Below are 25,037 nucleotides of genomic sequence, written 5' to 3'. Positions count from 1 at the left end.
AAAGTAATTGACGTAGTGGAGGACAATTAAGAGATGCAATAACAGATACACTTTGAGTTTTGGTAGGAACAAAAAAAATTTTTGACAGAAACAAAAAGAGTTCTGACATTATCAATTTCCCTCCCCCCCCCCCAAAAAAAAAAAAGAAAAGAAAAGAAAAGGGGGCAACTAATACACAAGGAAGTGATTATTTGGTGCTCCTAGAGTACCGCCAGGTGATACTTCAGAGTCTTTACCACCACAAATTCAAATTGAGTCTATACACTTTGCCTGAACCCCACATGAATGTGTAATGGTGGAAGATCTTGGATCATCACGTGACTCGACAGTGCTCCAAGTATAATAATTTTGATGCCTATGTTGTGAAGGCCTGGGTTCAAAATCAAATGTGTATTTTCTAGGGCAAATTATAGTTACCCCCTCTAACTAACCCTCGCGTACACTTACTCCCTTCTAACTTTTTTTTTGGCACTTAATCCCCTCAAACTAACTGAAATTCAAACGGTCATAACTTCTTCGTCCAAAATCGAAAATATGCAAATTATATATCGATTTTGAGGTCTTGAAGTCAGCTTTCTAATGACACCAAAATCACATCACGATTCAAAGCACACAGAAAGTTATGATCAAAACGGTCTTTCTGTCTACCAGCTCGTACTCTTTTGATCATAACTTTCTGTGTGCTTTGAATCATGATGTGATTTTGGTGTCACTAGAAAGCTGACTTCAAGACCTCGAAATCGATATATAATTTGCATATTTTCGATTTTGGACGAAGAAGTTATGACCGTTTGAAGTTACGACCGTTTGAATTTCAGTTAGTTTGAGGGGGTTAAGTGCCAAAAAAAAAAGTTAGAGGGAGGTAAGTGTACGCGAGGGTTAGTTGGAGGGGGATAACTATAATTTTCCCTTTCTAATGCCCATTTCTTTTGAATCCAGACCCGTTTTTCCCCACTAACCAACCCTCGTAGCCAGACTATAATAGATGTATGTTCCTAGGGGAATCAGTTAGGAAGTAAGGGTCAAAGTTATTGCCGGGCATTGTTTCCAAGTTTCATGTAATTCGTATATGCTTGTATTCTTGTGAAATTAAGGATCATGAAGCGAAAATCCAAGATGGAAGAGGACGCGGTAGATCTCACGATTGTTAGCTCCATTAGGAAAAGAAATAATTCCAAACAATTCTACAACCAATATAAGTCCTACCCAACTACTAACCCCCGTTAGGAGAGGAAATAATCCCAACAATTATAACGGGAAGAACTCCCACATGTAAGAAGAGATTCCAACTCTTGACCTCTTAATAAGATACAAGAGTCTTAACCAATTGATTTAGTCACAAAAAGTTTTTTTGTGTGGAAGATAGTCACAAGTAGTTATCAATTGTGTATTTGAGTGTGTGTGTGTGTGTGTATGTGAGAGAGAGAGAGAGAGAGAGAGAGAGAGAGAGAGAGAGAGAGAGAGAGAGAGAGAGAGGTTTCTGCTCTGGAGATGTAACCAGTTATAGATCCCAGTATTTCCGAGATTATTTACATCTGGAATTTCGTTACTTGTAAATACAATAGTCAGATAACACATGGGACTAGCCATTCGACCAAAACCTGTAGAATGAATCCTGTCTTGAACCCATCACTCAAAGACAAGGGTTAAAACTACAAATACCATTCCCAGAACACAAACTTCAATACCAAATAAAAGGGCCAACTCCGGTTTATACATTACGTAATCACCAGTTTCCGATAGCAAACAAATGAATCCACCAGTTTCCAATGACATGAACAAGATGCAATAAACTTCTTGTTTCATGTGGATTAAACATTTGACAAATACTACGAGTCCTATTCAAAACCATCAAAACTTGCATTAGGTCAAGCTTACATAGAAACGGTTATACATTCATGCATACAGTCACATTGATAAAACAACCCGAGGCGAATAAAAATTGCCTTCATATATGATTATATGACAATCCAACTTGTGAAAGTTTGTCTATGGAAAACTTCATCTGGATTCTTTGAAGAGTAGATCATTGAAAACACATGAATCACCGCAAGCCAAAATCATAGGCAAAAAACATGGATGAACAAGTTCTCAAAGTGAATTTACATCTTACACTTGAAACTTATACGTATATGGGATTCCCCCATTGAGGCAAAAACATGACAAACTTACGCAACATGTTTCAGTTTTTCTTCGACAAGCTCAATACAGCGGTACAAAACTAACTCAAGGGGGTTTAAGGCACATAGAGTTTCCAATGCAAGTTGGTCGTAATCCTCTTGGTTTGCTGCCACAATACCTGTCACCAGAGTTCGGAGAGGTAGGAGCCATTCATTGTAGGCCTTCTGTAAGTTTTTCTCAGACAGCACCCCGGTGTAGTTGGTATTCCCTGCGTTATTTTGACCAATGCTCAGAAATAATTCTGGCACTAAATAGATTCTTTCAAAACCGTTTTAAATAAAAGTTAGTTTGGGTCAGGCTACAAAAACTACAGAAGTAATTCTTTAGGACCGTGTTTGTTTGCCCACAGTCACCAGACTAATAGAGAAGGGATACATAATCTCTTAGGACTACCCTAGTAGTATTGCATATCTTGTGTTTTTTGCAGTATATCAGATGACATTTACGGATGACAAGTTCCCATCAAACGCAAGACATCTTGTCCCCTTGGATTCATAGTCCAATCCAACAGATGCTTTAATCCGGACAAACAAACGGGGCTACGATTCCTGATGTCTTGGTCAGTTTTGTTCATACTCAGGGCTTTGAAATTACATCTACCAAATTATGACAAATCTGCTGAAAGTACTCGCATAAGCATTTATATGTACTCATCCATAAAGATCCGATTACAGTACCTACGGTGGAGAGAATCAGAGAACCATACCATAGACAGGCACACACATGCCATCCAATAAATAAGCACATCTATGAACAAGAATCGCATGGTTATAACCCTTTCTTGACTAACTAAAAAACGTTCTAAATGAAGTTCCCATACCTGTTGACTCTGTTATCAATACAAATCTGTACAAGTTCAGGGCAGAGAGAACCTGCAGAATTTGATCACGTACATGTCATCCAAGAAAACAAGCATTACATAAAACATTAGTCATTAATCATTATGAGGTATAATATTTACGTACTCCCTGACAAGGATTTACATCTATTAAAAAGTCCTGTAAACGATATTGATATGAGCAAATAAATAAGTGTCATTCATGCTCCAGTTTCAAGCTAGAATAAATCGGTTTCATTCAGGCTCACTGTCAAAGAACAAGCTAAAATAGCCGTTACAAAACGACCTAAGCCACACCATAGCTAGGTCCTCCATTGATTGTACTTAGCAACAAGCCAAGAATGGAGAATGCTGCTACAACATGCCCGTATACAGGAGAATTCAATGTAATTGGATATTTTACCCAGCAATTACATCATCTACGTGACAACCAGCTTTAAGGAAAGCATCGGTCAGTTCTGATATTTGGTTTGCCTCCTTTTTCAAATTAAAACACTTTCTGAATTTGCTTTTCAAAAAAATAAAGATTCCAAATTTCATCTACAAAGGCAAAGTCTATCCTGAGACAACCTCCTTTTTTTGTTACGCAGATGACACTCGCAAGTAACATGCGGAATACTAGCATCCAAGGATGTGAATATCATTTCGTACTGGCTAGGACCAGCAGGTACGTAGCATTTTTTCATAAAACCGGCACCTTACCCCTCTAGTTTCGTTCCGATTCAAATACTGGTCGTTACAGGCCCTACCGAGAAATACCGGCATGCTATATATTTTTGTTTTTGTGTAGATAAATCCATATTAATTCTTTTGTACTAAAAGATTCTCAGTTTTCTTTATGTCTTAATATGAGCCTCATAATCGTTATTATTACTATTTTCTAGCTCATATTTTCATGTTGGTTGAATGCTTTGAGCTTTTTAAGCATACATATATAAAGCATACATATCAATATATTTACAACGCAAAATCTGAAATGGTACCCGAAATTACACCGATACCGGTACGTACCGTACCAATAAGAAAAACATTACCATTATGGGTATGGTATTCAAAACCTTAGCTAGAATCACTCAGTGAGGAATAAATTTTAAGCAATATTAATCAAATTGCTGTGGCACTGATTGAATGAGAGCAAGATGAATTAACCTGCAGCTTTATTCCCAATGAGCTCATACCAACTACAGCTATCTCAAAAACTCCAGGAAAAACATAAGAACCAACAACAATTACTTCATAACCAACACGGGTTAATCATCTAGAAACGTGATTGGAATTGGAAGCTTCAAAACTTCAAATAATTTGAATTAAGGGATTGAAGTACTAGAAAAAGTAAGCAACCTAGAGTTTTACACATGATAAGCTAAGTTCATAATCAAGCAAATATCTCATCAGCATCGTAATCCAGTCCCATAATTATCTCAGTTGAGACAAGGGTTCAGATTTTCAGGATTACTGATATTTTCAGATTCAATAAAATACTTAGATTTGGATGTGCATCATCAATCAGAGTGGAGACAAAATAAAGAATATGTTCCGAACTCTCATCAAATCAAATCAACTACAAAGAGAGAATTACCGCATCACCATACTCAGGGAGGGACGGAGGTCCTCCCTGGGGAGGCCTCAATACCAGCCCCACCAATTCCAGCGGACCATCATTCCAAAATGCTGTACTGTGACATGAGTTATTCTGTGCCTGGATGACTTGATTTCCTCTTGAAATCCTTTGGCAATTTTCCATGCGCATCTCCTCCCTCACACAATCAATGAGTATTGCCATCTGTACAAGATATAAACAACACTCAAAAGGCGTAATCGTAATCAGATAACCTCAACCCTCCTGCTCATTCACCATGTTAAGTGACCATAATGGCTTACCATGGAAGATGAATCAGTATTTTTAATCAGAGCAGTTAAAGTGTCAAATCTCATAGAAGTTGGAATATCAGCAAGAACCTGGTTATGAGGGAAAACAAAGAACGGAAATGTCAATACCTTAGGCCCAAAAGCCTACAAAGAACTCCATAAATGAAAATACTAGAACAGGCTAAACTCAAACAGTTAGTAGTAGGTGATCTAGGATTGAGATCATATTGTTTTCTTCTTCTTTATGACGAGGACCCTTGCACAGAAATCCTGGGTCCATTTATGCTCCACCACACACATAGACAGGGCAAAGCCAAGACCAATAAGAACCATGGTTATCGATAGGGCTGAGAGGTGTTGAACACAGGACCTCCACTACCTTAGGTGTTGACCAGCTGATCCACCCGGTGCGGTTAGGATAATGATTATTGACGTTAATAAAACAGTGTCAAGAGTCACACTTCTCATTGTTAGATTTCTTGGAGGTTTCCAACCTAAAACCAATTGGCAATAGGTGGAGTAACCTCTAGAATATATTAACCAAGCTTAGGTGACTTAGATGAACGATGTGGGACAAGTCTACCACTCACATCCTTGAAGAGTTAACAACAAAATTGATTGTCACTGCATTAGGCCATGTGGCCACACACTCCAGAAAATTCAAGCTGAAATAAACAAAGTTTGTTCTTTTTGTTACTTCCCACTTCCTCTTTTGGCACATGTTATGGAGAAAAGCCTGCCTTTTAAGGTAGCTTGAATTTTTCCGTCTGACGAAAACCAAATGGCCAGATTTAGGAATAAAGGACGAGGTTGGTAGACTTGATCTCCAGTAAAAGAGTAGTCATGTGGTTGAACCCCAAACAAAGTAAATAAAATCCACACACTATGGGCTACTTTTCAGTTAGTTCTTTCAAAATACTTCCTCATAAAAAATTCAAGCTTAAATTTGAATGCCAGTGAAACAATATGCTGCAGCCTTCAAACTTTCAACTTGTGACGTGTATGTGATAATTTATAAGCAGCACCTTGAACCAATCTACCCAAGTACACAACCAGAGCAATGAACGAGTCACAACAGATGAAAACTTACAGTATAACACATCTTCCATCAGTCTACACAGTTCTAGCGCAACATCAGAAAGAATCTTTCATCGCATATTGTTGATAACAACTTAATGAATTCAGCAGAAAGGAAGACATCAAAGGGCCACCAAAAGAAACCGTAAACCAAATCCAAAAACAGTTTAGAAAGGTCACGTGGATGAATATAGGTAACATCTATCAATCTTCTCTAGAACAAAAACATCATCAAAAATTCTGCCAAACAGCCAACCTTTTCAAATCCACATAGGGCTAGGCAAAAAGATGCCATAAAGAATTGAACAGCAATATGCTGAATTGCTGATCTATCATTTTACACAGTGCTTTACTTCATGAAAGCCGCCTAACAGCTAGGATGCAGGAAACTATACACAATTTCACCACGCAGACTTACAAACATACCTTTTTCAATGCATGAAAAGCATTCCTCCTTATCTCTGCTTCTGGTGCATAGATAATGACCATCTGAATAGCCTGAACTATTTTTCTCAACTGTTAAGAGAACAATTAAACATGGAAGTGGAACATGCAAATAAATGGCATGAGAACTACCTGCAAAGTTGCAAAAATGCTAGGCATATCAAACGAGCATTCCATATGTTCGTTGTCATATTGACGCGAGACGTTTCCATCGACAATGCTAAGAAGGAAATTGATGGCCTGCTTCTTCAATTCCCATGGCAAATTCACACATGAAAATATGTTCCGTAACATGCCTATTGCTTGCCACCTTTTAGTCTGGTCACTGGAAAGTTTAGCCTTGACAGCAGCCAGATCCTCATCAGCAGCCTGAGCAACCTCATTCGATATGAAACCCCAAATTACTACATCAAACAGAAAAGCTCTGCGTAAGGGAACAAATATATATGAGGCAATCAACAATACCAGGGAATGCAAAGCAAGTAAAACATGGAACAACAGGAAGAAAGACTGTAAACTACAAACCTGCAAGACATGCTCCATGCTTGACATGAGCAAAACAACCCACATGATCATCTCCATCCTCTGTCCTTTTGGGAATGAATCATCAACAAATTGCACAAACATTCAGGTTAGCTCAACCTTCGCATGCAGAAAAATGAACGATACTTTGCATTTTGATTCTAACTTGCAATAATTTTTGTATAACTGGCCGTGGTTATGAATCAAGGCTACAAGTTTTTCTCAAAATCAGTGAGTTTTCTTGTAAAAATTTGTGTTCAAGTTTTTCATTTGCCCTTTAATGGTGCTATTAATGAAGCTCTAAAAATTATTCACATCAAAACAGAATTTCTAGGTATTAGCTGTGCAACACTTTTGAATCAACTTTGTAAGGATACATTGTCTGTGATGAAAGTCTTTGACCAACTTTCACGGTTACTGTTGCCATGAAATCATAAGTTCAAGTGTGCAACTAAACAAAGCTGAGATGGATTGCTCATTGCTGTCTATCCCTTGATGGGGTGATTGAAGAAGACGCAACGTCCTACCAAAAGCCCAGATAAGGAATTTCAAGTAGCAAAATCACCATTTTTAACAGCTTAAGCCAATGCTCTTTCTATACCAGTAACAGTAATTTCCCTAGTTTTTAAACTAGAAAAAAGGTGAACTAAACAAAAAATGTTGATTAAAATTTTTTCTCAGACCATCTAACCCCAAGCTGGAACAGCTCGTTCAGCCACTATAAATAACCCCAAGGCAATAACTGTCCATCGTATACCACATGGCTATTATCGTTCCTATCGTTAATATGTTCTTTCAAGGAAGTAACATAAGAGACTAGAAAGGCACTTATCAGAACAAAGATACAAAAAATAAATTTAAATAAAAAAACTAGCAAATTGCCTATTGTGTTTACAATACATTATAAATGAATTATATGAAGCAACAGACAGCATTCCAAAATTGGGAACCAGTGTGAATTTACCTCCAACAACGGGCAATAATTATGTCAACATCACAGCCTGTTATTAACCCGAGATATGACAAATTACAAAATCGGAGGGAGTAAGCCAGCTGTGACATCAAACTAAGACAGCTTGAAACTTTATATCCGAGGCCAATTGAAACAAACGCCTGCACAACAAGAATATCGGTACTAAGAAAAATAAAGAAGGAATAACTTCAAAAATGACACAAGGCACACAAACAAAATAAAATATCAAATCAACATAAAATCATACCAACAATCAAAAATAGAAGGTAAGCAGCTAGATTGAAGGAAAATTAATCAAGCAAATAAAACTCCAGGTCAGCGATGAGTGCCAACCATGATTTCCAAGACATATAGACCAAGAAGAGCCTGAAGTTTTTCCTTTCCTTCGTCTTCCTGTTGCACAGAGTGAAATCAGGTTAGAAGGATTTGAAAGAAAGTCCTCAAACCCAACATAGAAGAAAAAGTTTGTGTCGTGTCACAGACCAACTTTAAACAAACTGCTTGTACTGACTTGGCAATGTCTATTGATCTGGTTAACAAATCCTCATAATCTGTATCTCCATCGTCCAACTCTGAAGATACAGCCTTCAAAACATTGACGATAACAGGAACAGCTGCTTTAACTTGCTCAAATTGGCGTCTTTGAATGGACACGAAAACTGCAAAACCAGAAAATGTGAATTCCTGCAACTTTCTCAGGTGTCCGCAAACAAAAAGTTGTGAAATTCCTGAATCTTGTTCCATGCCAAAACATATCCTCAAAAAGAAAATGATAAAATTTAAGCTTGACTTTCTTAGGATACAAAATTAGTATGAAACGAATCTCCTTTGTTCGAAAGCTTTTTATAGAAATTCTCAGCATTTACAGTCCTCTGTGCTCGAACCAGTATAAAAAGATCCAGTCTCAGCCATTTATCATTTCAAGTTGCTTTCATCAAAATGTTGCTCTCTATGATGAAAACATAAGAGCATCCCCAATGGGGATGTATTTTAGAAGGGGATGGATAGTTATTTTAGATGTAAAAAGTGGTTAAAAGTTAGTTGGATGTAAAATAGAACTTTCCCCTATCCAATGGTGAGATGTAAAAAAAGGATGGATAATTAACTAATTTTCTCTTCTCCTTAATTTTCCTCAACTTTCTTATCCCTAATTCAAGTACTACTTTCGTTGAAAAATAATTTTGGTATCCGCTTAATCGAGGACCTTATAAAAAAATTATTCCGAAAAAAAAAATTACTTCCATCCCAAATATTTTTTTTTTTAACTTCTCATCCACTTCAATTACACCATTTACTTCATTCATTTACTCCCATCCATTTATTCCGATTTTTTTTTTTGTGTAAAATCCTATTTGAAACACACATTTATAGGCATGAACAAAAAAATTACTGTTGCAAATTTTTTTCATCAAAACAACGGTCGGATCCTAATAACAAAAAAAAAAAAAAAAACCAACGGTCGGATGAAATGGCTGGGATAAACCCAACTCAACTTTACCTTTCATCTATTCTCTCTCTCTCCTTCTACGAACACAACCAGACCCACCCCCGCCCCTCCTGAACCAGACGACCTACCTCTCTCTCTCTCTCTCTCTCTCTCTCTCTCTCTCTCCGAAGATTGGTTCTCTCTCTCTCCAAAGATTGGGGTAATCTTGGCTGGGGAAATCGACGAGGGTTTCCGAAGGAGCACAGCAGGCGGAGATGGTGATCTCCGGACCTGCATCGTCCATGGATCGTCAAGAATCGGGGTCGGAGACGGTGATCTCAAGACCTGGAATCAGTTTTCGAGCTTCCGGCGTGTTCTTGCAAATTCCGACTGACTTTCCGACGAGATTAGGTAACTCCGGCTCTCTAAAAATCTGGTACAATCAGTTGGTGATGACATGTCCATTTATAGCTGCAGCCAAAAGGGGATGCAAATATACATCTCCCTTTCCATTTGTGCTATTTTACATCCCTGAAATTTCTATTTTACATCCCCATTGTAGCAATTTTTTTTACATCTGGGTGCTGTTATAACTATAGCACCTGGTTTTACATCCCCATTGGGGATGCTCTAATGGAAAAAAGGCGCACAACTGTGATAGCACTATTTAGTACTTATTGTCTTTTATTGGTTAGTGCAAGGGCAGCGTGGTGTTTTAGTTGTATTAGAGTTTGCTTAAGGTTAATAGGTCTAACCTACAATGATGATATGCTTTAAGCTACAAAAATTTGGTGTTTGCACAATGATGATATGCTTCAAGCTACAATGATGATGACATTAACATTGTGCAAACACCAAATTTTTTTTGGCTTGGCACAGATAAAGGTAAGCCTTAAAAGGCAAAAAGAAAGATTGTTGTAACGTACACTAACCTAAGAAAATAAAAAATCTAGAAATTAGCATCTTTATGGGGCTGATAGGTGAGCAGACAAATGAAGAAAACGGCCAGAAAAGGCACTGCGATCATGTACATGGCATACCAATTTTTTTTCTCTCTGATAAGACTAGCTTCAAAAGTAATGCTTACAAAGATTACTACCAACAACGTTTATTCTCAACACATAAATCAAGAAAAACATCACATTTCAAGATATCTTCAAATTTGTCGATGTAATGATGCTGTAGGCAAAGGCAAAAACGTGTAATCACCAAATTTTCAGAAAATTTGTGTTGGAACAAAGTTTAGAGCAAATGATAAAGCCGAGTGATGGAAAAAGGATTTGAATAACCAACCCCAATTGATTGGGGTACAAAGCTTGGTTTGGTTTCGTTTGGTAATTTTAGCTTGGGAACAAAACAAAGCTGCGACGGACAAGATGTGCATTAAAACATGTGGAGAAAGAAAATACCTTAAGACCTAAATACGAAGAGTGACGATTTTAGTTATGTGACAAAATCCCAGCAGTTAATTTTTTTTTTCCGCCCAAAAAGTCAGCAGTTAATCAAACTTAGTGTTTCCCACAAAGTACATGAACATTCAGAAGGTATTTAAAACAGCAATGACAATTAGTTAGTTGATATAGTTATTCTTCTATGTTGTTTATCCAACCGTATTTATGCTACCTTTTGACAACCCACTCAGAAGAGGAACAAAATAACCAGGAACCTTGAACATCGTGCTTGGAGAATCCAATGCCTGGTAAAATTGCAGACAGATGTCTATGAAGCACTTATCCATGAAACCAAGCTTATAAATTGGTAACAAGAAGCCACCAGTGGAAAACTTGGGGTGAAAAACAACATGCACAAGATTACTGGAAAGACTCAGATCATACAAGGTAATGCAATCACGTTGATGAGTAAAGGGATGTTTGTCAAGCAAATGAAAGTCCACTTACTGATGGATGTTATGGCTTGTTATAAAGGTAGATTAAAATTATCAGCATAGAATCTAAGCACATGAAACATATACATGTCGAATTGGAACAAAAGAGTCACGCTGCTAAAGAATCTTAGGAAAATAAGTACCAAGATTAATTATTCTGCCACAATTTTTTTTACCAACTGTAAGAAGGAAATACTTACAAGCATATGAGCCTGAGATATAACAGACTAATTTACTGTAAATTCTAGGGAACCCAGTAAATCTTACAGTTAAAAAGAGAGAGCTAACTCTTCTTCTAAGGAAAGATTCAGTAATTTTCCACTTGCTAGTCGGGCTACACTATGCAGTATTCAAATGCAATATCCCTAACATTTCTCTAATCCAATTGGCCAACACAAAAAGAGTAGTATACCTCACAGAGGATCGAAATCATGTCACGGGGACTGCAAATCTCAATAAACCGATCAATGACCCTTTCAGCAATCTCCAAGCATCTCCGAGACACGCATGCAAATCTTGCAACTGCCTTAGGCAACTCAAAAGAGAGGGCATCGATGACCGCCTTCAGCCCCCAACAAACAATCCAAAATCAAATTCAAATGCAGATATTAATGAACATGAGATATCAGATGACAAGACTCATGCTCCATTTAGATAGATATGGTTCAATTGAAGGAACACTCACTTAACAAGAAAAAAGGCGACTAAGCAATAGGTAGCCTAGATTAAAACATGGAGATACATTTTTTTGGGTAATAGAACAACACAAACACTACAAAGGCACAGGGACATACACCAGAAACAAGACAAAGAACACAAAACATCGAGAAAAACAACCAGCACCCCACACCTAGGGGGAAAACCAAACAAGTCACTAAAAGTATAAGCTACAAACCAACACTAAGCACAAAAGAGGAATACCTCATGCTTGAAAACTCGTCATTAATACGTAGTCTTCTCCAGATTAAACACCTAGGAAAGCTTAGCTCTAATGTCCCTCACAATGCGGCAAACCAGGTGGTTGGGATCCATAGCCATATTACAAATTACGTTTGTTCCGCTCCCCCCAAAGAAAATAAATGGCTGCAGCTGATTAAAGCTTATAGACCACATTACAAAATGCTTTGCAGGCTTTGTTTTTGTTGGGTTTTGTGAAGCCTGATCAGTTTGGTTGGCGCTTCGCTGACTATTCAGGTTCAACCTGCCCAGTCAGGTCGCACGGGTCCATGGCATGTGCCCACGCCGGGATCTCGGAGGGCAAGGGTTACGGTAATTGATGATGCAAACCCTAGGTTATAAAACTCTAGGGAACCATGTAAAAAACTCTGTTTCTTGCGTTCTCTCTGTTGCTTTTCTTGATATTTCTTCACGCGTGGTGTGTTTTTTCCTTTTTTCCCCACAAGAATCAAAGTGTTGTGTGTGTGTTGGTTTGGCCAATTTTGCACTTTCCAATTAATCTCAGCATCAAGGCCCATAGGATAGGACTGAGGAGTTCTAGCTACTAAGTACTTTGATCAGATACTTTTCCACACTTTCTACAATCTACGGCATAGCAGCAACCCTTGTCACTCAATTCCTTACATGTAATTGTTTCAAACCACCTCCATGAAATACTGATTTCAAAACCATCACAAGGAAACTCTACCAAACTCAGTCTTGAAATCCACCTCATCAACTATTGAACTTGAATTTGAGCTTAACACGACCCTAAAAAAACTACTGATTTAAAATCCATCACAATAATAAAAGCCGTACCAAAACTCAATTTTTCTCATATCTTAAGTATCCAGGCCAACTTACGAGCACCTCGACTAATCCCTAGAGAACCAATCCCACCGTCCACTAGAGTGGGCCCAATTAATATCTGGCCCAGTAAGAGTTAATAGTACCGGGGCAAACCTCCCAAGTCCCAATCCATTACCTAAACTATCAAAACTGAATTTGATATATTCTTTGACCCAAAAGAATAATGTCAATTTCGTTCATTTCAAATAAACAACTATTCAAAACGTAGCCTTGGTTATGAAACCTCTACCTGGTCCAACGAAGGCGAAGCAACGTATCGATCAATCTCCGAAACAACTCGGAACGCGTCGTGCTCAGGAGAGTCCTCGTCTGGTTCGGAAACGACGGCGTCGCTGACTGAATTGAGGAAGTCGACGAGCTCGCCAATTGATTTGTCTGATCGCTGGAAATCTCCCGATTCGATTGACTGCAAGGGTAGTCGTAATGTGAGTTGCTTTCACCACGAAAGGTTATAAACCCTAGCTTACAACACACACACACATATCTATAGATATAAATAGAGAGAGAGAGAGAGAGAGAGAGAGAGAGAGAGAGAGAGAAGTGGCTTACGGAGGAGCATGAGATTAGGGCTTGTCGGAGGCGGAGGAGGAGAGGATGGTGAGAAGAGGACTGGAGAAGGTTTGGATCGGAGAGATTGAGAGTGTGGAGACAATCTATTGACATGGTCTCTCTCTCTCTCTCTCTCTCTCTCTCTCTCTGATTAACGCCACTGCTCCCTCTCTCTCTCTCTCTCTCTCTCTCTCACAGCTTTGTGTGTGTACGTTTACTGTTCGTCAGTTTGGATTTTCGAGCGAGTTCTCGCCTACGCGAGAGGGCTCCCACTTTGGTAAGGAAAAGCAGAGAAGAGCTAATGGATCATCCCACCAATATCAACGAATTACTCCTCCCTCCTCCCAATTTAAATGTTTTCCGCAAGCGACGGTGTAACTTTAGTCTCAAAAAATAATTAATTTTTAACTTTATTGTGCATTTAAAAGTTTTTGATGAGTACTTTAAAACGGTACAAAAAAGTTCCAAAAAAATTATAAAAAACTACAAGTTTTTTTAAAGTCAAAATGACATGATTTTACGCAGAGAGAATTTAAAATGAGACCCCTCCTCCCAATTTAAATGTTTTCCGCAAGTGTAACTTTAGTCTCAAAAAATAATTAATTTTTAACTTTATTGTGCATTTAAAAGTTTTTGATGAGTACTTTAAAACGGTACAAAAAAGTTCCAAGAAAATTATAAAAAACTACAAGTTTTTTTAAAGTCAAAATGACACGATTTTACGCAGGGAGAATTTAAAATGAGACGAAAGGAGTATGTGCTAAATGCTCAATTTGTTTTTATTTTTTAAGTACTTATTTCTCATTTTTACGAGACATGTTATTCTCTCATAATACTTCTTTAATTTAAAAAATACTAAGTACTTAAGGCTTCATTCTTGTAAATTTAATTATTTTCTTCGTTTTACGTGTTTTGTTCATCTTTTTAAAAAAGTTATTAGATTGGAGTGATTTTTTTGGGATTAATCATCCGCCTCGACTAGGGGAGTTTAAAAAGTATAAAATTATGACCAAAAGCAAAAAAAAAAATCACTAAAGACGAAAAAAGTACCATGTCCATGTGCATGAGAGTATAAAGGAGGCACTAACTGCACTCAACTACATTTGCACACATCTTGCACACATCCTCTCCCGAAGTCCCTTGAGATAGAGTAGATTAAGAGTAATGAATGACAAAAAAAAAAAGACGAAAAAAGTATCAAATAGCTGTTTTATTTGTCTAAAGTGTCGTCTTATTTGAATTTTTTCAACATCGGTTCATATTTTTATACTTTTCCAGTTCTTCTCGTCGAAATGAAAGATTAACCTAAAATATTACCATGAAAAGTAAAAACAAAAAGTTATGATAAGTAAAAAATCTTATAAAAAAAATGATAAGTAAAAAATAACAAAAGAAGTTTTAGACTTACAAGTTTATAAGAACACAACCTAATTTTAATGTGCTAGAGGCCTCCAATTCTCCAATCTTAAATTCCTAGAATGGAAACCGCTAACGCGCATCAAGTATGGGGCCGTGGAAAAACTAATTTTTTTTAACTAGTACTGTTGTGACCATTTGATACACGGGGCTAAAAAAAAATATCAATATAATATTTTTTTGACCAGTGTACGATGAATCAAACGAGCACAACGCTAGTACTCAATTTCCTATGCAAAGAGGTGTTTGACTGAGAATTGTTATGGATCGTATAAGATCATAAACTTGTGTAACATTAGCATAAATTATGGAAATTGGCAAACGAAGTATAGACAAATACAATCTATAACAACTCGCAGTCAAAACACTTTTTCTTTCTTTGGTTTGGTGTAAGGCTGTAAATGAACTAAGCCGTTTGTGAACTGTTCGAGGCTCGGTTCGGCAAGAGTTCGTTCGAATTCGATTCGTCTGCTAAACGAACTGAACCTGAACTTCAATTCTAGGCTCGTTCCGTAAATGAGCCGAACCTGAGCCTAACGGTATTCGGCTCGGTTAGGCTCGCGAACCTATACTTAAATTTAATTAATAATTCAGTAAGGGTCTATTTGTAAATATAAAAAAATTTAAGGTTGTATATATAATTCAATACTTATTTTTCCGACTGAGATCCCCCGTCCAACCCGCCTGTCCCACTCCTCTCGGCCGTTGATCTCGCAAATCAACGATTGAGATGGGTTGAGCATGTTTTGCTCCAAAACGACATCGTTTTGAGAAAAAAAGTGTTCGGCCCATCTCAGTTATTGATTTGCGAGATCAACGACCGAGAGGGGTGGGACAGGCGGGTCGAACAGGGGGAGTCAGACAGAGGATCCGATCTCTTATTTTTCTCCCAAATTCTATACGATCAATGAGAGAGTTTGGGTTCGCTTGAGTTTAATAAGCCGAGCCGAACCAAATCCGAGTATTGACGAGCTCAATTCGAGCTTAGATTCAGCTCGGCCAAGATGTTTAGGTTCAAATTGAACTCGAGCCAGACTAGTACCTTAATGAACTCAACCGAGCCGAACCCGAGCCTTGAAAAATTTTAACGAACCGAACTCGAGCCAAGTTGTTTAGGCTCTAATCGAACTCAAGTCAGACTAGTACCTCAATGAACCCGCGTCGAACTTAACAGGGTTCGGCTCGATTCGGTTCGTTTACGGCCCTAATTTGGTGTTAGGTTTCTTCCCTTTTGTGTTGATCTAACATCTTTTTGAAAAGTTCATCTAACATCTTAATACCAATAAAGTTTGCATAAAAGGCAAAGTTTAATGTTTGTTTATTTGCATTTTTAGACTTCAGTCTTCATATTTCAAAAAATTTCACTTGGCCCATCAAATTGGGCCTTGAACTATTTCTTTTTGTCCTCCTTTATTAAAGCAAAACTTAGAAAACTAATGACTTTCTACATAAAAGGAGTAATGAAAAAAATCTAGTAGTGACGAGCCTATATAATTTGAAAATAATTTTTTAATTTTATATATCATAGCATTTTTTAAAATCGTTATAGAGGTAACCGCAGCCACTTGTTCCCGTTGACTCCATCATTTGGCCAAAAACAACAATGACCAACATGCTTGTATGTTACACATGAACAACAGAGATCCTTAAAGACATCTGAGTCATCTAACACATTTAATGGCAAATAAGACGTAATAATAAGCGTCGACTTGCAAAGGTTCAAATAGGAATCAAAAGCACTTGCATCCTAGCTATGAAGAAGTATGAGCATTTGCCCGATTGCATACGAATTTACAATAGAGTAGTGGTTTAGCTGAATGCCTTACATTGACTACATGGACTTCCAAGAAAGAAGGCCACCAATCATGCCTCTATTAAAAATCCCACAGGCAATGAAACTATTTGATCAAGCCATGGAATTGAAGATAACAGACACACAAAAATTTTAAAAATCTTTTTCAAGATAAGGTTATGTATTCGACATGGCCCTGCACCTAGTAAGCTTTTATTTACAAGACCAAAATATGATGGTAAGTATTTCCATCAAATAATTATGAAAAAGGTAGGAAGCATACGGTTGCACCAAACATTGACTAAGATTGTGGTGCCGACATTTGACATCAAGCAACTCTAGCCAACCATCTTCTCTAGCTACAAGGTTTGAGTATATGTTTTTGATATCAGAAGTAAAACTCTACAAACCAACGTTGGATTTTGTGCATTTTGCTTATGTTGTATTTGATTAGTTTACGTGAAGAAAACCCAAGCCAAAATGCCTTATTGTCTAATATAATGCAATTGGAGTATAAACTTGATTTGCTTTTTTGGCCCAGAAAAAATTAAAGCCCAAGCCAAGCTCAGTTGGCAAGCCCAACGTTGAAAGATATTGTTGTTGGAAAATGATTCCAAAATCTCAGTAATGATACGTACAGATTAGACAACAAGAAAACCGTAACATCCTATAAGGCAGAATTAAGGTTTCACTTCAACTCCCTTCGACACGAATGCTGGTTGAACTTGTTATAACATGTCTTGCTATAAGCCATGTATATTGTATTCCATGTATATTGTATTCCCAACACATCTAGAACACGAACCGAGTGTTGACTCTTTCGTGATCTGTTTGCTCTCTCTAAGCCTGCCTCTATTTCGTGAATAATAGAAAATGTATATCTGACCTAGAGAGTGTAACGTGTATATATAGGGCTACTATAAGGATCTAAGGAGTAATAAGTTCGGACTCCCAGTGTAAATAAGAAACTCTAATCCCACCATGATTCTTATTGGCTTATCTACTTATTTGGTCCTTACAAAATATTCTCCGTTTCAATTTCGTCCATGCAAAATTTTTGGTTTCCATTTTACCCTTGTAGTTTATGACCCACTTCAATGTTACCCTTTCTGTCATCAAGTGGACGGAAATAGTTAATGTGGCTAACGGAAGGCTGATGTGGAATCTTTTTTGACAAGGTGGCACCAATATAGGATAGTTATGACAATCCCACTACGCCAAGTCAGCTAGTGGGTCCAACTCTTATTACGAAAAATATAAAAACAAGTCCAACCCTTCCTGCATCTAACCACTGATCACCCAACACCATCTTCTCGTCTTCCTCTTCAAAATCTCCAGGAACCGATCAAAACCTGTTAACCTCAATAGTCACCCGGCCCCAAAATCAAGCCCCATATCAAAACCCCCAAATCAACCTTTGCGGCGACAGAGTACTAGTGGAAACCCAAAATGAATTCCTGGTAACTCTAAAAAACAACACCCAAATTTAAAACTCCAAATAACCCCCTATCCCTATTACCACCCAAGATACTTCCCCAAAACTGAACCCATATCCGAACATGCGAAAACCTTTTATCAACCGCCACACTGCATCCACGCCACCGTACCTTGACCCCATCAAAATCACCACCGAAACCACCAAAATCTGGCCCTTTTTCGATCTCCACCAAAACCACCTCAACTTGGCCCTAAGCTGCCCCGCTACCACACCCCCATCAAAAAGTTTCAAACCTCCGGATCTGGTATTATTGAGTGGGTTCAAGCTTAATGAAACGAAAACAAAACCTCCATTAGACTTGTTCCTCTCAAATCAAGCTCTTTTTTTTTTTTTATAACACCTCTTAATAAAGCTTTGATCCAAACTTGTTCTTGAATCTGATGAAAAACGAACCAAAGACGAGCTCCAATCATATTCCCTCACCAAAATCATGTGAAGAACTTGGGTGGTTCGTAATGGGTCAGAAAGATCGCCTAACAAGGTAGCCCACCATGTGGCTTCTTTGGCAGGAAAAGGAAAGCTTGCTCAAAACTAAATGTCTAATCCCCCTTTTTTGTGTAGTTAGCTTGCTTTGTTTTGATATAATGTCATTTGTTTTGTAGGCCTTTGGGCAGTTGTGTTCGATAAAAAAAAACCCTGAAATTGGGTTGGGTGAGATTTGTGGAGGAGGTGGTGATGTGGCATAGTGGGATTGTTGTAAGTGTCTTGTATTGGTGCCATCTTGTCAAAAAATGTTCCACATCAGCCTTCCGTTAGACATGTAGCATATTTCCATCCACTTGTTGACGGAAATGGTAACATTGAAGTGGGTCATAAATTACAAGGGTATAGTAAAATTGAAACCAAAAAGTATGCAAGGATGAAATTGAAACTGAGACTATTTTATAAGGACCAAATAAGTAAACAAGCCTTTCTTATTTCACTAATTATAATTCACCCCACTACAGAATTATAATTGCACTCTTGTCCTTATCTCAATTATATTACAAGCTCCATTATATTAAATATGTATTAATATTAATTACTAGTTTCTAGAAACTCTAGGATATATATCTTGATATTTTTTGTGAGAAAAAGTCACAAGTATAAATCTAGAATCTATTTAAAGATTACTAAATATCTTTAGACTAGTGCCTTCCATTGGGTAGCAAAAATAGGAAGAGTTGTAACCATTTTGTATTAAGCCAAAAGGTTTAGTTGCTTCTCCATTCTTGTCTTAAATATTTCGTTCTCCTCCAAACCCAAAATCTCTCATATTGACAAACGAGTAATTTTTTCATGCTTCCATTTCATCTTTCAAGTCGCCGTCATCATACCCAGGTTTTGAATTTTTATTAGACTAATAATTGTCTTTTCATCAAAAAATTGGTAAGTAGGGTGATTAGGAAATTAAACCGAAACCTACACCCAAATCACATATTGCATATTCAAATTAGCTATAACCCACAACACTGATCTTCAATTGGTTGAAGAACTTGTAAGTATACATACATGTGTGTGTACAAAAACTATATAGACGGCGAGGATGCAAGAATTGCAGACTATTTCGACGTTGTTGAGGGGACGAGCATAGGTGGTCTTGTAACTGTCATGCTAACCGCCTCTAGTGAAAAGAACCGGCCTTTGTTTGCTGCTAAAGATATCAAAGCCTTCTATCTTGATCACAGCCCTAAAATCTTCCCTCAGAAAAGGTGATTAGTTTGAATTGTATAGTATACCATCTCTAAGACATCCCATTAATTTAATTTTATATACTCCCTGATATGAACAACGAATCTTTATTTGCATATGTTACAAAAGTCCTAACAGCTCTATAGGACCAAAATACAATGACAAGAATCTCCATCAAATGGTTAAGGTAAAGCTGGGAAACGTACGGTTGCTCCAGATATTGACTAAGATTATGGCGCTGACTTAGAAATCAAGCAAATTCAACCTTATTGATGGTGGAGTAGCCGCCAATAATCCGGTACTTATATCCTTCGTTTAGTAAAACTTTAGTAGTTTTGATTTCTTCCTAAAAATTCTCTTCTAATTCTTCCTTTGCTTTTATTGGTTCTAGACTTTAGTTTCCATCGGAGAAGTTACAAAGGAGATATACCATGGGAATAGTGACTTTTTCCCAGTAAAGCCATGGTCGTTTTCTGGTTTTATCAATAGGAACTGGTTCTGCAAAACGGGAGAGAAATATAATGCTAAAAAAGCTTCTAAATGGGGAATTTTGGGATGGCTAATTAATGGTGTTTCAAGTCCATTAGTGGATACGTTTACTCGAGCTAGCGGTGATATGGTTGATATTCACCTTTCTACAGCACTTCAAGCCTATCGCTCTGAAAACAATTACCTTTGAATTCAGGTATACAACCTTACACAATTCTTAAATACTATGGGAAAATACTCAATAAAAATGATGACATAGTTCTCAATGATTCTTTTCTTTTTTTTTTTCTTTTTTATCTCTCTGGCTTGCCTTGCAACTTAGTTGTATTGATTGATGTGTTAAAAACATGCAGGATGACATGCTAAGTAGTTAAGTATCTTCTGTCGATATTGCAACTACAAAGAGCTTAGGGAATCTTGTCAAAGTTGGTGAGAGATGGTTGAAGAAGCTAGTTTTGAGGGTGAACTTAGAGACCAGTATATATGAACCTTCTAACAAAGGCACTAACGAAGAGGCCCTCATAGGTATATAGGTATATAGTCAGGGCAAGCTTTGGGCTAAAACCCAAGGTGTCATAGCTTTAGGCCCCAAAATGGCTTATTTTAGGGTCCCAAAATATGTAGTAGTCCTATGTAGTATATACCAAAAAAAAAAAAAAAAGGCCCATCCAAAGATAAAATAAAGACTTGACATGTATCCAATCAAAGCAAGGCCCAAAAATACTCGTGGCATAATTGTACTAAATTGGAGAACTAAAGGGTCTATTTTTTTTTTTTTTAATAAAAGTCATCTTACTAATTAGAATCAGGTTTTCCACAATAAAGACCATTGACCAATGAGGTTTTTGTTTTGCTCGGCAAAATAAAATTATTAATCGTTCAAAGTAATTTACACAAAATATTAGAAAATAAATATAATAGCTTGTTCTATTATATTTACTCATATCGTTCCGTGCTCGTGCTTTTTTCGTGCCCGTGCTTTTTTCGTGCCCTTGCCATGCTCGTGCCACATTTTCCAAAACAACACATCAACCATACCCGCCTAGAGTGATTGGTGACACGGCTTCTTCACTGACTTGATTAACTTGGTTCGGAAAGAATATATTCATACATATAGAGAGAAGGGTGTAGAGAAAGAGGATTTGTTTAAGTTGTTGCCCCAACCAAACACCTTAATCTCGCTTCATTGGAATCTAATTCTCTTCCTTTTTTAGGTGCAAACGTGTAGTAGGAGTGCTTAACATAAGAAATCTAATTTTTCATTTTCGTAGCACTAGAGTTTTGAACTTGAAAGCCATTAAAAATCTGTGTATGAATGGTGCCAATACACCAAATGATAGATCACTTGTTCCATTTGCAGTTGAGATTTTTTTCTTACTGATCAGTGCTCTTTTGCTTTGGAAAAAGTTATTTATTTATTTATGCTTGTCGTGAAATTTGTAAAAGGCATCATCTTTATTATCGCCTTAAAAAACTCGGAGTCGGTCCTGTATACAGCTAACTATTCTTGTGAAATTTAGTCTAGTCGAGTTTTAAGATTGCATCTTAATCAATAAGCATATTCTAATCTATGTTTTCGTAATCTCAGTATAGGTTGGCAAGAATTCTCTCCCAGCAAAAGAGGCTTCGTGTTGCTAGATCCTCATACAGACGAATTGTTTCAAATTCATGAATTCTCGCTTCATTGGAATCTAATTCTCTTACTTTTTTAGGTGCAAACGTGTAGTAGGAGTGCTTAACATAAGAAATCTAATTTTTCATTTTCGTAGCACTAGAGTTTTGAACTTGAAAGCCATTAAAAATCTGTGTATGAATGGTGCCAATACACCAAGTGATAGATCACTTGTTCCATTTGCAGTTGAGATTTTTTTTTTATTGATCAGTGCTCTTTTGTTTTGGAAAAAGTGATTTATTTATTTATGCTTGTCTTGAAATTTGTAAAAGGCATCATCTTTATTATCGCCTCCAAAAACTCAGAATCGGTCCTGTATACAGCTAACTATTCTTGTGAAATTTAGTCTAGTCGAGTTTAAGATCGCATCTTAATCAATAAGCATATTCTAATCCATGTTTTCGTAATCTCAGTATAGGTTGGCAAGAATTCTCTCCCAGCAAAAGAGGCTTTGTGTTGCTAGATCCTCATACAGATGAATTGTTTCAAATTCATGAATTCTATTTTCTAATGGTGTTCAAATGTTCGTAGACTAGTTAGATGATAGTTTGATTCAGTCATAGATGTGACAGGCCATAATAACTCAACCCTGTATTCTTTTACACCATTTCAATGAAATCAAATTATACTTTCAGTCATTGGCAGCTGTGTTTAGGAGTAGATTTGACAAACATACTTTCAAATACCTCCTCATGACTTTTAAAAGAGTTAAACTCTCTAGTTGGATTTTCTTCCTTCTCCATTGTTAATGTGGTTCGAAGAGAAGCTATATGAACTACTTCCAATTCTTTTTAGATAAACTACGATCAGTGAGTAAAAAATGAAGTGTAGTTTCCGGACCAATAGGGCAAAGCAAACAAGTTGCATCCTCACTAGTCTTCTATAGAACTTCAAGGGGCTCTAGTTAGGAATCAAAATAAACCTTGACAAATGCCCTTCGCCTTCCACAATCTTCACCACTGACTTTGCGTACTCACATCCATTGTGTGTTCTCTCCAATATTTTATAAGGAGAGTGCACCGTGAATTAATGCCCATGGGAGCAAGGAGCCCAGACTTGGCCGTCAACATTTTCACCCGATGGTGGTCAAGGGTGGCAGGGACTTGGGGAGGAGGAGGAAAGGTTGAAGGCCAGACCTATTCCAGGCATCATACTTACTCCAGTACCCCCTTAATTAATAGCTTTCTCGATCCCTTGCATCATTGCCTCCTCAATAAGCAGGTGTTACTTATGGTCAGAATTTAGTAGAAGTGCCATCACCCACTCGCGAATGGGTACCTCTTCAAGTAGCTCCTGCCTTATCTCGACACATCTCCACCAATGAGACACATTAGCAGCAACTAGCGAGTGTTTCCTGGATGTTCCGTCCCTCCCGGCCGTAAGTATGTGTACGCATCTGAAGACCCTTAACCCACAAAAACTCATTTTCCTGCCAGCACGCGCCCACCATATACGACTTTCGTTCTCTCTGCTCTCAGTTCTTGTAGTTCTCCAGCAATTTTTCAACATTGTAAAAATTGAGTGAGGGTTTCTTACGTTCATGCAGGTGCGAGTGTGAGATCGATGCTAATTAATTCCTAATACCTTTCCAATTAGTAGTATGAAATAAATTACACGCGCAGAAAATGAAAAGGCATGCACACCAATTCATTCACTATTTGAGAATCATAATACTCTTTTCGTCCCAATTTTAACGATCCAACTCCCTATTTGAAACGTCCTAAGGTTTCTTCGTAGATATATATTGATCGTGAAAACTTTGCCTACAAGAAGTAATTAAGCTCTTTTCCTTGGTGAAAAATTTTGAATTTTACTTCCTACCTAGGTTCTTTGATCCAGGTTAAAAGGCAAGATGAATTTCCGAGAAACAATAAAAAATGGAAGGCACGACGACTGTCGAAAAGAAACTAATGAGTTGGATTGAGGTAGTATTGAAAGGAGCAATGATAGAAACACAATTCTAAAATACAATTCCATACATAACTACATACAAAGACTACCGGTATTTGTTCAGTTTCTCATACCGTAAAGTGAATCCTAGTTATTTTTTTCTTTATGAGACACAGCGAACTTATTATTTTTGAAAGTGTGTGACACTGACAAGTGAACTTTAAAGATGGTTTTTTTTTTTGTTAATGCATTTTAACTAACAAAATAGAATAATTAAATCAATCCCAGTAAGAAATGTTAATAGCGTTCTTTCTTTCTTTCTTTCTTTCTTTTTTTTTTTTTTTTGGAAAGGAATGTTACTAGCTTTCAATAAGGTAAAATTGCAAATTACTCATAAACTACAAGAATTTAAAAATGTCACTTAAAAGTCACTAGCTCTTTTGGATCTTAATCCAATTTACTTTTATCATCTGGATTTTCATCCGATTGGGCCCTCCTATTTAATGGACTTAATTCAATTTTGTAGTCCTCTTTAAGGAATACGACAAAAATTTTGGGGGCCTTCGTATATATATATAGGGAATTGATTTTCACATTCAATTTTTTTATATCCACACTCTTTTTTCTTTTCTTTTTTTGTCTTTTAGAAAAAAAAACACACTTTCAACACTAAAAAATCAATTCCCTATATATATATATAATATTTTGTGCAAAAGGATGTACTTTTGTCTGAGTATGTTAGTCGGTGTGACAAAAATGTAAATGATATGAACTTAGTTTTCGTGGGCCCCCGCAAGCCCCTTGGTACGTACCTCCATCTATGTATACAAATATTCCATATCATTTGCGCAAACAAATAGCTTCTTTTTTTTCTTTTTTTTTTGTAAAGGGTAGATTCAAAGAAACCCAAACCAAAACAAAGGATCAAGGGTATAACCTTGAGAATCCACAAATACGACAAGGAAAGACAACAGCCTCAAAGCAAAACAGACTACCCATGAAAAGAGAACAAAAAAAACTATATACAAAGAACAAATAA

General features: G+C 37.2%; 1 protein-coding gene and 1 pseudogene across 1 annotated transcript; one reads left to right on the top strand and one right to left on the bottom strand.

Annotated features, from left to right (window-relative positions):
* Positions 1-1,930: 1,930 nt before the first annotated feature.
* On the bottom strand, positions 1,931-13,882 carry LOC131317760 (aberrant root formation protein 4). The gene is made up of 14 exons (XM_058347374.1): positions 13,571-13,882; positions 13,251-13,427; positions 11,628-11,777; positions 10,954-11,026; positions 8,388-8,563; positions 8,238-8,297; positions 7,896-8,044; positions 6,935-6,999; positions 6,542-6,813; positions 6,392-6,463; positions 4,901-4,978; positions 4,599-4,802; positions 3,002-3,053; positions 1,931-2,389 (listed from the first exon to the last, which is right to left on the bottom strand). Exons 1-14 carry the CDS (start codon positions 13,682-13,684, stop codon positions 2,169-2,171), a joined length of 1,863 nt encoding a protein of 620 aa, XP_058203357.1. The 5' UTR covers positions 13,685-13,882; the 3' UTR covers positions 1,931-2,168.
* Positions 13,883-19,767: 5,885 nt separating this feature from the next.
* Positions 19,768-22,108, top strand: LOC131317539 (patatin-like protein 2; annotated as a pseudogene).
* The last annotated feature ends 2,929 nt before the right edge of the window (positions 22,109-25,037 follow it).

Source organism: Rhododendron vialii, chromosome 2a, assembly GCF_030253575.1.
Source record: "Rhododendron vialii isolate Sample 1 chromosome 2a, ASM3025357v1".
Classification (NCBI taxonomy): domain Eukaryota; kingdom Viridiplantae; phylum Streptophyta; class Magnoliopsida; order Ericales; family Ericaceae; genus Rhododendron; species Rhododendron vialii.
This window is presented reverse-complemented; position numbering and strand designations above follow the sequence as displayed.